Source organism: Grammomys surdaster, unplaced genomic scaffold (assembly GCF_004785775.1).
Source record: "Grammomys surdaster isolate TR1022 unplaced genomic scaffold, NIH_TR_1.0 125167, whole genome shotgun sequence".
Taxonomy (NCBI): Eukaryota; Metazoa; Chordata; class Mammalia; order Rodentia; family Muridae; genus Grammomys; species Grammomys surdaster.
Window position 1 is genome coordinate 178,487 of NW_021620060.1, and position 17,238 is coordinate 195,724.

Here is a 17,238-nt window from a genome sequence, read left to right on the forward strand (position 1 = left end):
CCCCCCCGCCTCCGCCGGGCCGGGGGGGGGGGCGGGGGCCGCGGGCGGGGGGGGGGAGGAGAAACAATTGTTTGTTCCTGAGGCTTCTAATTAGTCTTCTCTTCCTCAGGTTTTTGACTTCATCAGTAGTAAGGCAGGGAGGATTCTGTGTATATATTGTTCTCCCATATAAAACATAGGCCTTGCAGTTAAAATAGATTTTTCAACTTTCTCTTCATTCCTCTCAAAGGATCCTCTCAGGCCATACCAACTGCCATTGGTTGCCACAGAAATAGCCCCACAGAACTCCTGTGAGGAATGGCATTGCTCCTGAGGAGCCATTTCACTGGCCCTGAATTCAATTACATGCCATCCGTACTCTGTAATCCTGACAGTGCCGTATTGTAAACATCAGTGTAGAGAGTTAAGCCTGCCTGTGGACCACCAGCATGCTGGAGAGCCCTAAATACCAGGCATCAACCACTGTCTGCCACAGAACACACAAGAGCAGCAATCCCACCTCCACCCAAGCCGCCCCAATTCCAGAGCTCTGGCAGGACACGGTATAGACTCAAGCCAATATATTAAGAAGATTTTGACGTATACCTTCAGACTTTTTAAAGATGGTTTTCCTAAAGTTGCTTCTGTTCACTAATAGCATGGCACATTTTCCACTTTTCTATAGTTATTTGGTTGCAGTGTTTCTGTGACGAATTCCTGCGGTATCAGGTGATCCTCACAGGTGTCGACACACAGCAAGGTAAAAAGATATGTCACTGCTGTGTATGGTGGGAATCTTCCAAAGCCATTTATTTGGCTAAAGTCAGCTGGATGATTGCACCTTTTCACCAGATGTTCAGACCTGTCTAATGCAATGCAGCAAGCACTTTGTTTGAAAAAGCTCGCATTCTTAGTGCGCCTTCATTTGCTGGCAACGACAGTGTGCATGGCTCTGGTGATGTCAGAGTCCTAGCTTCCTTTTCGGACAGTTAGGTTTTGAATGAGATGAGCGCCATTGGCATCTGGTGTGAGTGGAGAACTGAAGAACTGTTTTAAAAATTATTTCAACCACACCACAGAGAAGCAGCTCTCTGAAGAAATGTTTAACAATGTTCCTCTAAACTGCTTATTGAAGTAATGTTTTTTCCTCCAGGGGAAAAAGTACTGTGGTTTTTCTGTAACATCTTTCAAGAGACTCCATCCTGACTTCCTGGCATTTTCTGATTGACAGTAAGATGAATGCGTGTTTTAGGTGGTAAAATAACAAGAGTACTGGAAGGATTAAATTTATAGATTGGAAAGTAAATGCAAACGTTTCAACACACATTAATTTCTTTCCTGTTTAGACTTCCCCAAGCTGTCCTTTTTCTCAGATGGGCACCAGATGCACTCTCTGCTGCACCCAGACCTTCTGTGGTTATGTATAGAAGAGTGCGTGAATTCATTCATCACATCCTCCAGCTCTGTTTTGCTTTCCCAATAACACAATGCAAGGACTGCATAGTTTCCCTAAGACCTCTTCTTTGTTCACATAAACAGTTCAGGAAACCCAAAATAAACATAGCAGCATTAAACATCAAGATGGCTGTAAACCTAGGAGTTGCTTCAGCTTCTTTCTTCTGTTTCCTACCTCTCTCAGTTCTCCTGCTTACGCTGCCTAGCCAAGGCGGCCTCACAGCCTTTCCCTTTTAGCCCAACTCCTCCTTTTCGTTCCATAAACTCAACTGCAGTCTCTGATGCATGATGCATTCTGCCTGGTCCTCAACTGCTTGGAGGAGTTAATCATGCATTCCCACTCTAACTGCTGCCTCTGCTGCCCTGGCCCATACCCTACTCCCTAATTCCAAGTGCATTACTAATTACTGGCCTGCAGTTCCTTCTCACTTCCTATTTCTAGTTTTCCTTTCATAGGCTCACACCTCAGATGAAGAGTGCCCCAGAAGTAAGAAAAAAAAAAAAGAGGTTTCTAGAGCTACTGCTGTTCACTTGTGGAGTTAGAAAGACCACCTGTCTAGCTGATTTCCTTTAATGTTGAGTTAGTATGCAGGACTAAGAGATACCAAGTTCAGACAAATATACATATGTATTCAGCTAGGTAACAAACACATCTTCAAGAAAAATGAATGGATTCCATACATGTATCTGATGATAAATCTTTGAAAGTGGTGGATTAATTGCTTTTCATTGCTGTGACAATATTCCAGATAAGAATCCACTTAAAGGAAGATTGTGTTTTGGCTTGAAGTTTGAGGGCATACAGTCCACCATGGCAAGAAAAGCATGTTGGTAGGAATGAGAAACTGCTGGTTCCCTTTATCTGCAGTTAGGAAGCAGTGAACCAGAAATGAGGCTGAGGTAGACACCTCAAGACCCTTCCCACAGTGATCTACTTCCTCTGTCACCTAAAGTTTCTACAGCCATCCCAAGCAGAGCCACCCTGGCAATCACATGTTCAAATGCATGAGAATCTGATCAAGTTAAAAAACAAGGTGGTAGGAGAGAGCATATTCTAATATTTTATGACAAGTTGGTATCAAAAACTTAAAATGCACAAAATGTAAATTAATATGAACTCACTAGTAATATTACCACCCCAGGAAAAATCAGTAGTAACTTTTAATGTGAGACTTTTTTCAGTCCATGGTTAGTGCTGTGGGAGGAGGGAAGCACAAGGGGAAAAGTGATGCTGGTTTTTATGAGGAGGGAGCATCATGAAGTACCAAGAAGTACAGATTTAGAATATGGATGCAGGACAGTGATGATTGGGCTTGTTGATAGAGGCAAAGAAAGAGAAGTAGACACGACAGAGGAGGTCATGATGACTCCCCAAATTCTGACCTAAGAACCTGCAAGAAAACTGCTGACTGTGCACATTATATGCACAGGAGGAACCCGACTTTATAATCAATGTGTGTATATATATAAACATATTTTATACTATAAAATATACTTTAAATATGATATTAAGTGGTTTCACACTGTTCACTCCTGTGATGAACTGTAGCTTTTCCACATATCATTGGGAACGTAGGGTATTTTTTTTCCTATACAATAAATGACACTGAAACTCTTTAGGATCCATCTCTTTTCTTATTTTCTCGGTCCTGAAATATTTATGTTGGGAGAACTGGCCAAGACTAATTAAAATTTCAAAATGGCACACCAACCAGATTTTTCAAAACGAGTTCAGAAAAAGACCGAGGCTAAGTCTTCACTCCTACAAAGTATGGCAAGAAATGTCACAAGTGAGACTGATGTTGCTTTCAACTTTGGAACTGGAAGAAACTGACAAGGGCGTTTTCTTGGGGTAGAGGGGCACTGGCCACAGGCCATGAAAGACATGCTAAGCAGCAGGACTACAACCCACTGAAAACCAAGGCATAGCTTTGATGATTTATGTGGATTTTTAAGCTATTGTTTTGAAATATATCATTTTAACATACATCCAAATAGAGCTTTGAAGAGCAATGAATCCAAGGCAGAATTTCATGGGCATGGGGAGAGATTGTAACTGTCTGTAGGCAATTCCTAGCACCACCTGGATATAAGCAGGGACATTTTCCTGATTCCTGCCTGTCGGTAAGAAGCAATTCCATGCTGAGATGCTTGAATTTCCCTGGTGAAATTTAAGGCTAAACAAAGAGAATGAAGTCTAGCCTCTATGGTATGAGGATATGTGTAATTAAAAAATGTTTTGAGTTTTTTTTCCTATAGAACAATGGAAGTCAGCAGATAAATATAAGATAAAAATTCTAGGGCTGGAGAGATGGCTCAGTGGTTAAGAGCACTGACTGCTCTTCCAAAGGTCCTGAGTTCAATTCCCAGCAACCACATGGTGGCTCACAACCATCTGTAATGGGATCTAATGCCCTCTTCTGTCTGAAAACAGCTACAGTGCACTCATATAAATAAAATAAATCTTTAAAAAAAAGATAAAAATTCTAGACACAACTTTTTCATCAAACATTAGTGTCTGGGGTCCCTGAGGGCTGGAGGAAAGTCTTAGAGCTACATGTACTTACTGAAGTCACATTATGTTTTTCCTTTGTTAATAATATAAAGATAGTTTCTTTCAGTCAGAAATACAAGCTTTTTTTTACTTTCAGTGCTAGTTTTAATTCAAGGTAATTTTCGTAGATTAAAATTTTACGTCAATGTTTGACTCTCAGACCTAAAACCAAAATATATATACTTATTTTTGAGAAAAAAATTTACTTATGGAAGATAGAATCCTATTTTGTCCCTTGAGTGATGGGTTGAAGTTTGGTAGGTAGATCAGAAGGCACAAGGTGTTTTTGTTAGAGAAGAGGGCTTACTACCAAGGATAAACAGAACACATTTGGAGTACTAAGAAATTTGAAAAATAGAAAAATTTATGGCTTTTAAATGTGTCACTTTGACCATGCGGCAACAATCTTGGGAACACCCTTCAGTCCAGTGTCTCTTGTCTCTTACCTCTTTCTGATGAGCACAGGAACTTTCTGCTGTCCAATTAAGAAGTGAATTTCTATCCCTTCCCTTCAAAAGAACCACACCCTCACATTCTGGATCAGTGTGCAACATAAAGTTTCTTCCTCTGTCAAGACATGAGTTTTGTTTCTTCTGGACTGTTTCTGAGCTGATGGTACTAGCAGAAACATCTAAAGGAAAAGCCATTTAGTGGTTCTTTTAGGCACACACAGATATTCAGGGAGACAGTGGTTCTCCAGAGACTGAAACCCCGGACATTAAATTACCACTCATACATACCAGCCTAATCCTGAGCCATTATTTTGCTAGGAGTTTATTTGCCTCAAATACTATTGTCACCATCTTGAGTTAGTTTTCTTTTGCACCAAAAAGATATCCCCGATCAGAGGTCCTTATTTTTCACCTTCTAGTATTCTTTCACGTGTGCTTAAATTAAAACTTTCTCCTTTTTCCTTTTACAGGGTCCTGCAGTATTATGGCAGAAGATAGCCACATGCAGAAGCAGATGGAATTCCAAAATGGTAGCTTAGACGAAGGATTTGCTGCACGTTCCCTGGAGAACGAGTCCCAAAACATGATGGAGAGCCTAAGCCCGAGGAAATATTCATCAAGTCTGAAGTTTAAAGCCAATGGGGATTATTCTGGCTCATATTTAACCCTCTCCCAACCCGTGTCTACCAAGAGAAGCCCTTCTCCTTTGGGTACCAGCGTCAGGAACAGTCCCTCCTTGGCCAAAATCCAAGGAAGCAAACAGTTCTGTGATGGGATTGATAAAAATATTTCCATGAAACCTCCTATTTCTTTCCTCAGCTCTGCAGCCTCTCTTGGCGGCTATCCACTTGGGAAAGCAGATTTGGATCATTATAGCGGTCGAGACAATGAGAGGTCATCCAGGCTCTCAGAGAAGCCTCCCTATTCCAGATACAGCTCTAGGAATAAATCACACGACAGTGTCTACTTTCTAGGGGGGCTGGAAGGAAGAAAAGCCTCTGGCTCGCTCCTGACCATGTGGAATGGAAATTCCTTGAGTGGCACAGGCTCCGCACCCATCAGCAGGTCTGGGGCAGCGAGCATGCCTTCAAGCCCAAAGCAAGCCAGGAAGATGAATCTTCAGGACAACTCGACACTTCAGCCCAGGTTAAGCAGGCACAAGGAGCCAGCCTCTGAAAATGTCAGTGTGAGAACAAGGAAATACTCAGGGAGCAGTCTGAGTAATATGGGTGCCTACAGCCGATCTCTTCCCAGGTTGTATAAAGCTACAGACAACCAGATGTCGCCTCTCAGCCTGCCGCCAAGAAATTCCCTTGGCAGTTCCAGACGAGGTCTATTAGGAGAAAAGGATCTACCTCATAGTCTAGTGGATAATGACAATTACCTTAACTTTTCTTCTTTAAGCTCAGGGGCTTCGCCCTATAAAACCTGTCTGTCAGAGGGAAATCCTTACGTAAGCTCCGCCCTCAGTGTCCCTGCCAGCCCTCGAGTGGCTCGGAAGATGCTCCTGGCCTCCACCTCCTCTGATGACTTTGATAGGGCTTCATACTCAGGGACCAGCCCAAGTCATTCCTTCATTTCTGGAGAGCCAGACCGAGTCCTTTTGGCCAGGAGGAACTTCTCTTGTGGATCAATGGAGCTTGATGACTCTGATCTGGAAAGCCTAAGACAGTCATCAGAAACTCCACAGCCAGTCCTTCGAGAACGGAAAAGTAGCATCAGCTCCATCTCAGGACGTGACGACCTGATGGACTATCACCGACGACAGAGGGAGGAGAGACTCAGGGAGCAGGAGATGGAGCGACTGGTAATCTCACTCTTTTGACTTCACTTTTCCCCTGACTTGCATCCACAGGGCTGTCGACAGACACCAAGGGTCCATTCCATGTAAAAGAATGGAATTTCCATGTGGACCAGCCGCAGTCCCTTCCACTTCTTGTTCTTTGTCCTATATAACTCTTTCTTGTCTATTTTTTCAGACACCTTTGGGCATTTTGAAACTTCAAAAGCTCACCAGGGCCAGAGCTTGTGTTTATTTAGTTGTTCTGCAGAGTTCTAGGAATCACTAGTCCTTTCCTTTTCTCTCCTCTTCTCTCCTTTACCATCATTTTTTTCTCTTTCTTTCATGTGCTGGGGATTGCACCCAAGGACTTACAAACCACTAGAAATTCTGGGAAAAGCTAATGTCTAGTTTTGAATTTTGCTGAATTTCTTCTATCTCATAAGCTTTCTTTTAAGAACAGGAGGGGATGATGATGTTATTTATATCATTAAGTTCACTGGTATATACTTAAGACAGGCAGTTGGTGAGATAATAATACAAGAATTTGTCAGTACAGCAAGTCATCTGGAAAGTCAAGAGTTGCCTCAATCTCAGTGGAGCTCAGTTTTCCCCATGCTGTTCACATAATGCTAAACTCCCATCAGCCATGCCTCTGACTTCATACAGCACCACCAAACTACAAACACAGTTACACTGAGTTCACTCTATTTTCCAGCCTAAAACGAGTTTCTGCTTAATGTGAAAAACTAATTCGAAGTAAAAGGACAATGATGGAAGAATAAATTCCTCAAAAGACCTGTTGATGAAGGAAAACGTTCAAGGGCAATTTTTCACTCCCTTTTTAGTGTGTTTTTATTTCAGAATGAGTACATGTCAGGGATTGTTTTGCTTCACTAGTGATTAATGACCTCCTTAATGAGAAAAGCTATAGGGTAGCAGAGCTACTTTACAGAAGTGTAAAGATTATCAGAGGTAGTTTAATTGCTCAAAAAAGTATGTTGGAATAAGATTTCTCAATCACGTGGAAAAATTGATGAGTGCCTATAGTACAATAAAATTTGTATTATATGGACAGAAACCATCTACACTATGCAACATCTGTTTGACAGTTCAGAAGAAGAATCACATATTGCTCAAACTTTTGGTTAGTTCATCCCCTTCATAACTAAGAGTAGTGGATGAAAACATGTATTATACCCCTAGGTAATTAAATATTCATTGTGTATATCAGTTAGTCAGCAGTTCAGCATGACATTCCCTTTTTTGTTATAAATTATCATTATTCATGATTATAAAAAAAAAACGTTGTGTCTAGGCTTGATCCATTGACATAATTCAGAAGGTGCTTCAGTTAGCAAACAGACATCTTATATTTGGACACTAAACAGTTCTTCACCGTGCTAAGCAACTATTACTAATGAAGTCAGATAATGAACTATGATAATATATTAGAAAATCTAGAAGAGCCTTTCCTGTGGGTTCTCTCCTTCTAGAGCTCATCCTTTAGTTTACACAATGGGTCTTGTATCACAAGGATGGAAAACCAGTCAGGAACCTCATATGCTTTGAGTTTCATCTTTAGCATATGGAAATGTTGGTAGATTTCTCTGTCCTCTAAACTCTCCAAATCTAAGACTCCTGACAGTCCCAGTAGTGAATTTCCTTGTTGCTTGCAAGGCTGGGACACTATGAACCATGAACAAGATCAACTTCTTGGGAAGCCTTGATTATATTGTTAGAAATATTACTTGTAATCCCTTTTCCTTAATAATGGCTTTTCATATTGTATGAAGTTAGGATTATCACAGATGAACACGTTGAATGATCATTCTGTTACTTTTACAAAATACCCAATGTAGACAGCTTATAGAGAGGCAAGGTCATCTTGGCTTGCAGTTTTGTATTCAGTTGCCCCATTGTTTCTGAGCAGTGCATCATAGCAGGGAACATGGGGTAGAGCAAAGCTGTCCATCTCCTGGCCATGATGAGATGGAAAGAGGAAGATTCAGGGTCCCACAATCATCTTTAAGGATAAACATCCAACAACTAGACATTCTCATACTAGGTTCTAGTTCTGAATGTCCCCCAGTCCCAGTAGCTTTAAACTCATGGGCATTGGGATGCTTACGTTGATTCCATTGTATACTAAAAGGAAAAAAATTAGCTCATTCAATAATAGTGAAATTTGTCTTTTTAAATATCTTCATTAGCATTAAGCCAATTACTTTTATATGGTACTAAATCTCTGCTCTAAAGACACACTTTTCGTTTCCTTTTGTGAACATAAGCTGAAATTTTTCAAAATTTGTCTCATTCCAGTGCAGATATCTAAAATTGAGTTTTATATCAACAGTGTGCTTGTCATTCTTTATATTAAAAAAAAAAACTACTTTATGAGTAAATCATAAAAGTGTTTCAACTTTGGGCTGGAGAAATGGCTCAGTGAGTAAGAGACCCTGTTTTGTAAGCATGAGAAAGTAAGTTCAAATCTCCACACCCATGTAAAAAGCTAGACATATCTTTGTATGCAGTAACCCCCAGCATTGGGAGACAGAGACAGGTATTTGAGAATTCCCTGGCCACTCTGATGAAATGGTGAGCTTCCAGTTCAATGAGAGATGTTATTTCAAGTCAATGAGGCATAAGACCACTGAGGAAGATTCTCTTACTTCCCATACACTCATTTGTATGCTACCACTTATATGGTACACACATGTTAGGTGTTTGATTAAGATTGAAGACTGAAGTGTCAGAAGTTGACTTTGTTTTCTTGGATTATGAGGAATGTTGGGTTTATTTAAATCCTCTTTAATGTCTATAAACCTGTCTGAGTAGCAGGCTCCTGGACTCTAATATATTGTTGTCCTTGAGAGACAGAAAAATATTTCCCCTGTTCACGGTGATTTTTTTTTCTCAAGGACTTAGCATGGATTCTTTTTCTTCAGCTATGAACCCCAAGACTGAGAAACACAGCTATGCAGTTCCTTTAAGGCCGAATGTTCTCAGACACAAAAAATACATTCCTCGTTGGATACAAGCAAACTACAAATAACAACTACAGAGACACACTCTGTTATCATTCAGTTGTCCAACCCTGGATTCCAGTCTTACCAATAGTAAGCCAATGATCAGAGTAAAAACCAGAAGCATGGACTCTGCCACCACCGATGGGGACAGCTACCAGCTGTGCACAAACCTAGCCAGTCACCTATCAAATTTATTTCAAAATCAGAAACAAAAGCAATAACCTAAAACCAGGAAAAGAAACACTGCACCGACAGTAAAGACAATAGCTTACTGACATTTTAAATTTATTCCAGAAGGCAAGGAATGATGGCCTGGCTTGCCAACTGGTCCAATGAACTTCATGGGCATTGAGGATCAGTCACTCCCAGAGTGAGTCTACATGGACATTGTAGTTTCAGAGATCAAACACACTCTTATATGAATGTAGACTGGGTAGATACTAAAGAATTATTTAACCCATTATGTGGAACCCATGCATCAGAATTCGGAGTCACAATCATAATATGTAGTATTTTTAACTTGGTTGTGTTTTATTTTAAAACGTGTTTAATTTTTGTTGAAACCCAAGATAATTAAAGTTATTATTAAAGATAAAACCTCAATTATAAATCTCTAAGGGCCTACTAGTGAAATGTAATCACTCAGAGCCTATATTAAGTAGCCAACTGCCACGGTATTTGAGGGTTTGATTTTTAACATTTTTCTTTTGTCTTTCTTATTCTTAGCTGCCAATTCATTTTTGATCATTATGCCTGTCCTTTTCTATACCTCCCTTCCTCTACTATGTGATCTTTTAGAAACCAGGTATCAGGCTTTGGTTAAGCTGTTTTGACTTATGAGCATGTGAGGTCTCGGGATGGTGCTGTTCTAACCATGTGTGTATGTGTGAGTGTTTGGAGCTAGAAACGACTGTTTAGGCTGGTTACTAGGCACTTCAATTTTCTCATTCTGAGCTGTGCTCCAAGGAGGGCTAGGATGCTGGCTGACTAATAAGATATTCTACAAGCTAGAGAAATTGCTATAAAGTAAACAGGTTTCATCCGTTTGATACCTGCATATTTCCCAGTAATCCAGATATAGTGATAGTTCCCTTATGGTCCAGGTAGTTTTTTTATTGGATATTTTATTTATTTACATTTCAAATGTTATCCCCTTTCCTGGTTTCCCCCTCCCTGGTAACACCATATCCCATTCCCCTCTCCCCCTGCTTCTATGAATGTGTTCACCCACCCACCCACCCACTCACCCACTCACCCACCCACCCACTCACCCACTCACCCACCCACCCACTCACCCACTCATCCACTCATCCACTCTTGTCTCCTTGCCCTGGCATTCCTTGTAGATTCCAACAAGTGGATATTGACAGGAACCTGATAAAGTTTTCTCCTGAGAGGCTCTGCCAAAGCCTGACAAATACAGAGGCTGATGTTGGCAGCCAACCATTGGACTGAGCACAGGGTTCCCAATGGAGGAGTTGCAGAAAGGACTGAAGGAGCTGAAGAGGTTTGCAACCCCATAGGAAGAACAACAATATCAACCAACCAGCCTCCCCGCCCCCACCCAGAGCTTTCAGGGACTAAACCACCAACCAGAGTACACATGGAGGGACCCATGGCTCCAGCCACATATGTAGCAGTGATAGCCTTGTCAGGCATCAATGGGAGGAGAGGCCCTTTGGTCTAGGTATTTTTAAAAAGAGAAAATAAAACATTTAAACTTTGTCTCAAGTGAATTACTTGGCAACACTGCCAAAAGCATCTGCATTCTATTGTGGAGAAGAGTGGACTCCACAAATTGCACTGTGGAAATGCAGGATTTTCCTTTGGGCTGATGGTAGTCATTTGCAAAGCCTTGGCAGCCAGGATTGTTGCGGTTTAGAACTACATAGGACCACATTTGATGCTTAGTTTCTAAACATATTGTAATACAATGCCTCCGCTCATGAAGCACAGCATGAAATCAGCTTTTTTGGAATTATTTTTTTTAACATATTCTATGAGACTCCTTGAGGTTAGTGTTAGTTGTTTGGAATCATGTTAGTATTTCCATAGTAGTTATGTGACATGTTTGAATCAGCAGTTCCTTGATATTTAGAAGGCATTTTATGATTATAGTGCCTCTTAAACCACTTTGTAATGAAAGAATTTTAATTTGTAAGTGGCTAGGACAGTGTTTGTCTTGTGCACTACTGGAGATTGACTGCACAGTCTGATAAATGATACATGCATTGTATGCTTTTTGTTTTTTGGGGGGAGGTTTTGATTGGTTTTTGTTTGTTTATTTTTGGCTTGTTTTTAATTTTTTAGCGAGTAAAGTTTTTTTTTTTTCTGTCCAATTTTGACAGCCATTCCAGTTTTCCTCATTCTGTAGCTGTCGGTTGCACCCTTGGTCACTAGACAATGAGTGTTCTGTTCCTCTTTCAATTGGAAAAAAAAATGAAAAGAGTTATTTTTCCTTATTTTGAAAATCTTGTAGTATTCCATAATATAATTCTTGGAAGAATAGGATTTACAGTGTGTGTGTGACTGCCTGCCTATCTATCTATCTATCTATCTATCTATCTATGATACATATATCATATATATCATATAATTATAGAATAATATAATGTATATATCATATATACACATTATATTATTTTATACATTTATTTATTTATTTATTTATTTATTTATTTATTTATTTATTTATTTATTATATTGGCTTATATGACTGAAGGCTACATAGTTCCATCATGGACTTCTGCATTCTGCTGAGCCAGAGAAACTGGTAGCTTCTCAATTCACAGAGCCGGAAGCATCAGAACAAGGGAGACAAATGATGATCTCCAGTCTGAGTGAGGGTGAGGGCCTGGAGACTCTTCTGTAAAGTTGTTTGGTGTGAGCTCCTGTTGAAAGGCTGAAGAAGCTGGTATCTGATATCTGCGGGTGATGACAACAGCCATAAATGCTCTTGCCCAGGAAGAGCAGAGCTTAACTGACTGGCTTCTTCCTTCTTTAGCTTTTTGTCCCACTGGGTCCCCCAGCCTTTTGGAAGGTGCCGCCAATATTCATAGGGAAAATTTACCCTGTGGTTGTCCTACATGCCAGTCATCTCTAGAAAAGCCCTTGGAGGCGCAGCCAAACATGTTGCTTATCTAGATGTCTCTCATTTCAGACAGGTTGACAATCAAAATGAACGATCATGAATTATTTTCTTTGTTATTGTTTGTTTTGTTCTGTTGTGTTGGTGGTTTTCTTTGTCATTGTTGCTTGTTGGTGAGTTTTTGTGGCTTTGTTTATTTGTTTGTTTGAATAAGGATTTGTGCTTCCCAGAGTCTTATGAGAACCAAGGCTATGGGTCCCAGCGGGATCCAGAACCTTGTTTATGGACCGTTGAACAGACCATAAATCTGATGTTTCCTAAAGAGAATTACAGTGTAAATCAACATATATAAGAAATGTTTGTATTTTTTGTCATTCGTCTGTTTTCAAATCTCCAAGTACAGATTATATTTTAAAGATCAGAGAGTATATGGTTAATATTATTCAGTTTTTTCATTAAGACAAAGTTGTGTAGGAATCCAAAACTGGTGAGCATGGGGAGACCAAAGACACATCACCTGTCGATCTGTTGTGCAGCTCTTTTTGTTCCTGCTTTTTTTGTGTGTCCTTGTCATTCCAGTCCTGAAAAACAGGTTAAAGCATCTAAGACCTTGGTGCCAGAGCTGTGGCGAATTAAGAATTAAATTTGGCAACATTTCTTGGTTGGATCAGAGAAGGTATAAGACTCCATGCTAAGAGAATAGTAATTTTTGCTTAATTGTAGTATTAATCTTTTTAAAATCTTACCAAGAGGGTCATTGAAATATAAAAGTAAGCTTAAGTATGGAAGATGATTCTTTTGTTTTGTCTTTTCAGTCCCCTCCCCACCCCAACCCTCAAAACATCTCCTTCCGATGTGGCCCTTCCGCTTGCTACATCCTGACAATACTTTTAGTATTTAAAAATGTTTGTACTGCTGGGAAGTGAGCCAGGAGTTGGTCTATGAAACAAATAAACTCAGTGGTCCAGGTTCATTTTAAAGATGACTGCCTGTTTATTTTCTGAGTTAGAATAGTGATTAATTGATTTGTTCTTAAGATTCAGACTGAATGTTTAATTATTTCCATGGAACCTTTTCTCAGCTTCTGCATTTGAAGTAGCCAGTGATTACCCACCCCCCTATTCTTCATGTACTTTCACGGACTGATAGATCTAGCTTAGAAATATAATACAAAACATAAATAATGGCCAAATAGTCATTCTAAACTTTCTTACATTAAGGAAAGCTTTTTTTTTTTAAAAAAAAAGCAGATGAACAAGGAAATAGAATGCTTAGCAGGGATATGACATTGGCTAAGGACAAGGAAATAGGCTTCAGGCAGGAATTTGACATTAGGCTAGAACAAAGAAGTAATTTCAGACAGGAATCTAAATTTTTGGCTAGAACAAGGACGTAGGCTTTGGACATGAAAATAACTTTGGGCTAGGACAGGGAAGTTGGATCAGATATTTTGGTCATCCTGATAAGCTCTTAGAAACAGTGATCATGGGAGTATTCACAGAACTTTGCTTACTGCCTTGCTTGTTCTTTGACTATTTGTGTTTATTGTCTTGCTTGTTCCTTGACTATTTGCATCTATTTTATTGCTAGCTCCTCAACCTAGAACTGATCTTAATACTTGCATGTAACTAAAATGGTATAAAAGCAAAAAGGAGGAGGGGGGATGGGATGGGGGGTTCTAGGGAGGGGAAATAGGAAAAGGGGATGACATCTGAAATGTAAATAAATAAAATATAAAATAAAAAAAGGGAAAAAAGAAAAAAGCAGATGAAATTAAGTACATAGCATTGGGCAGAATGGAATTAGGTGGACAGTTCTGTCACTATTCAAATAAGCTATGCTTCTAAGTAAACATCCTTCCTCAGTCTGTAAATAAATAAATCTATAACCGCTGGGTAATATATAGAATATTATCTATCATCAGACCACCTTGGTCCATTGGAGAACAAAGTAAGAGCTTTCTCTCTTCATCTTTCAAATAAACTTTTTGCATATATGTAGACATTCATTAAATATTGAAGGAATCAATCATTAACAAGTTAAGCCTGCCAGTTATCCTCTGGGAACTTAAAGGACAAATGAATTGTCATGTCTTTGCCCTCTTCCTCTCCTGTTTGAAACAGATGGGCAGCAAAGGAGTATGGAAGGAAGGTTAGCAGCTAGCAATAATTTAGTGGTTGTACATGAGGGCAACGAGGAGCTAAAGACTATATAATCTGTAATACAATAGAGTGTGGGAATGACTGTTCAAAGCAGGCTCCTCTACAGCTGAGAGCAAACCCTAGGTTCTTATTACAGTGGCAGTACAAACTACTGCCTCTTGATGGTGCCATGCATTTAGAAAACACTTCTCAGAAGTTGAGTGCTGTGGATTCTGAACCATCAAAGCTTTTTCACTCTCAGGCTGCATACTGAAATACAGAAGGCTGCTTCAACTAAAAAGAGCTCCGAATGCTAATCTGGAGGTTATTAAAAGAAAGCCCACTCTTTCCAAATGATAACTCAATACATGAACACTTGCTTTGAAATAAAAAAAACCTCATGAAACAAATTCATGTGTGTAAAAACTAGAAGAAAATCGACTTTATATTGATACCAAGAGTACATGAACACTTGGGAGGGACCTCTTGATTTTGCAGTGAGTGTGACCCCTCTATTCATTGGCAAGTTACTTAGTGCATCTAAATTAGAAGCTTTTTAATGGATCTGCCCCTTAAAAAACTATTCTAATAAAAGAATAGGCTTCAGTGATTCGGGTTGATGTTGTAATGTTTGCTACTATTTTCAGATTCTAGAAAGGCTCGTGGGAAGCTTTGAAATGGGCAATATTTTTAACATTTGAGATTCATATTTCAAGAAGCATAGAAACCTACAAGTACCATCAGAGAAACACATTCATCACTTTATTCATGGGAATTGTCCTTGTTCTCTTGCTGTGATAAAGACCATGACCAAAAGCAACTTGGGGAGGAAAAGGTTTATTTGGCTTACACTTTTATATCATAGCATATCATCATCAGGGCTGGAATTCAAGCAGGATCCTGAAGGCAGAAACTGAGGCCAGAGGCCATAGAGAAACACTATTATCTTGCTCTTTATATTGCAGAGTCTATAGCTCGCTCTGCCTGCTTTCTTATACAACTGAAAACTATTCATGAGGGATGGCGCTGCCCACAGTGGGCTGGATACTTCAGTATCAATCATCATTCAAGAAAATGTCCTACAGTGTTGCCTACACCCCAGTCTGATGGGGACATTTTCTCAGTCGAGTTTTCTTTCTCTCAGATGACTACAGCTTGTGACAAGTCAACAAAAGTCTAATCAACTTAGAAATTTTTTATTTCAGGTATTGAGCTGTGAACGTCCAGATCCATTATAGAAGGGATCTGGTTTAAAATGTTTTTAAAAATCTACTTTCAGATAATTGTAGGTTCACATGCAAGTATGTTAATTTCTAAAATTAGAAATTTTAGAGTACACAGATCTGGTGTACCGTTTCCTTCAGAGTATTGTATAATAGCATAGAAGGGTTGGGCATTCAGACAGGGAAGGCATGCCAGCAAGGTCTGCCATGTTGGTCCTTTGTTAGCCACACCCATTTTTCCTCTCATACTCTCTAGTAATCACAGATCTGTTCATTACTGAATAATATTGTTGTTTAATATAGCTGTATAGTCTGAAACATATATATGTGTGTGTGTGTGTGTGTGTGTGTGTATGTATGTATGTATGTTTTTTTCACCTAGCCCTGTTCTCTGGAGACTGAGTCATTTATTTTTATGTCATCTCTCCTCTGTGCTCTAAAACATGAGGCAAAGAAAATCCCAGACTTATGGGTGTTTTGTTCTTGTTGTTGTTGTTGTTGTTGTTTTGTTTTGTTTTGTTCTAGACAAGGCCTCACTATGCAGCTCTTGCTGGCCTGTAATTTGTATGAGGTATCACGCTGCCCTCAACTCATACCTCCTTTTGCCTTCTAAGTGCTGGGATTAAAGGCATGCACCAGCACACCAAACTCTATTGCTTTTTCCTTTTCTTTTCAGATAGGGTTTCCTGTAGCCCAGGCTGGCTTCTGTTATGTAGCTAGCTGAAGATAGCCTTGACCTTCTGATCTTCCTGTCACTACTTTGCCCATGCTGAGAGATTTTGGGTGTCCATGGCCGTGCTTAATTTAGGCAGTGCTTAGGTTCGTGCTCAGCAAGCACTGTGACAACCTAGCTGCATCCCTGACTCATTTCTGTCTTTTCAAAACAAAACTTTAATTAACAATTTTAATTACATCTTGATTTGCTCCTTTTGCGGATATGTGTGTGTGTGTGTGTGTGAGTGTGTGTGTGTGTGTGTGTGTACTTGCACTTGTGCCACATCATGTCTGTGGATGCAGAGTACAACTTACAGGTTCTCTTCTTCCACCATGTGGGTCCTGGATATTGAACCCAGGTTTTTAGACTTGCAATCAGGTGCCATCTTACTGACTATATTTTTGTCTCTTTACCCCTCACCCCCTCATTCTCACATTCCTACCTAATCTGACTTCATCTGTCCTTTTTTTGGGAGTCTATTCATCTTACATAAAATATGCAGAAGTTATGAAGGATAGGGAAGAGTATGTCTCCTTCATGTTCCGAAGAGTTGGATTAATGAGGTTAGCTTTATGATATTTAGAACAGCTCCATACTTGGCTCAGATAAAGTCCATTTGACACTAGGGGAAGATATTTTGTGCAGTATGGTATGTCCTATTGAAATAAGTTTGTTTTGGATAAGTTGATGTTTCTCATTCAAAATTGCTAAAACCTTATCCTTGCTCTGGGATTGTCATTTGGATTTTGAGGAAAGACAGAATTTGTAGAAAACGCCAAGTTGGCTTAAAGGTGCCATGTTTCTTTTATATTTATTGTTCTT

The 17,238-nt window shown here is 39.7% G+C and overlaps 1 protein-coding gene across 7 annotated transcripts in view; it reads left to right on the forward strand.

The window, feature by feature from the left end:
- The window catches only part of Phldb2 (pleckstrin homology like domain family B member 2), a 214,867-nt gene that overhangs the window by 128,741 nt on the left and 68,888 nt on the right, over positions 1-17,238 (forward strand). For all 7 annotated transcript variants that reach the window (XM_028785217.1, XM_028785211.1, XM_028785210.1 and 4 more), the window contains one exon: positions 4,911-6,247. In XM_028785217.1, the coding sequence (XP_028641050.1) occupies positions 4,911-6,247 (1,337 nt within the window). The remainder of the gene's footprint in view (positions 1-4,910; positions 6,248-17,238) is intronic.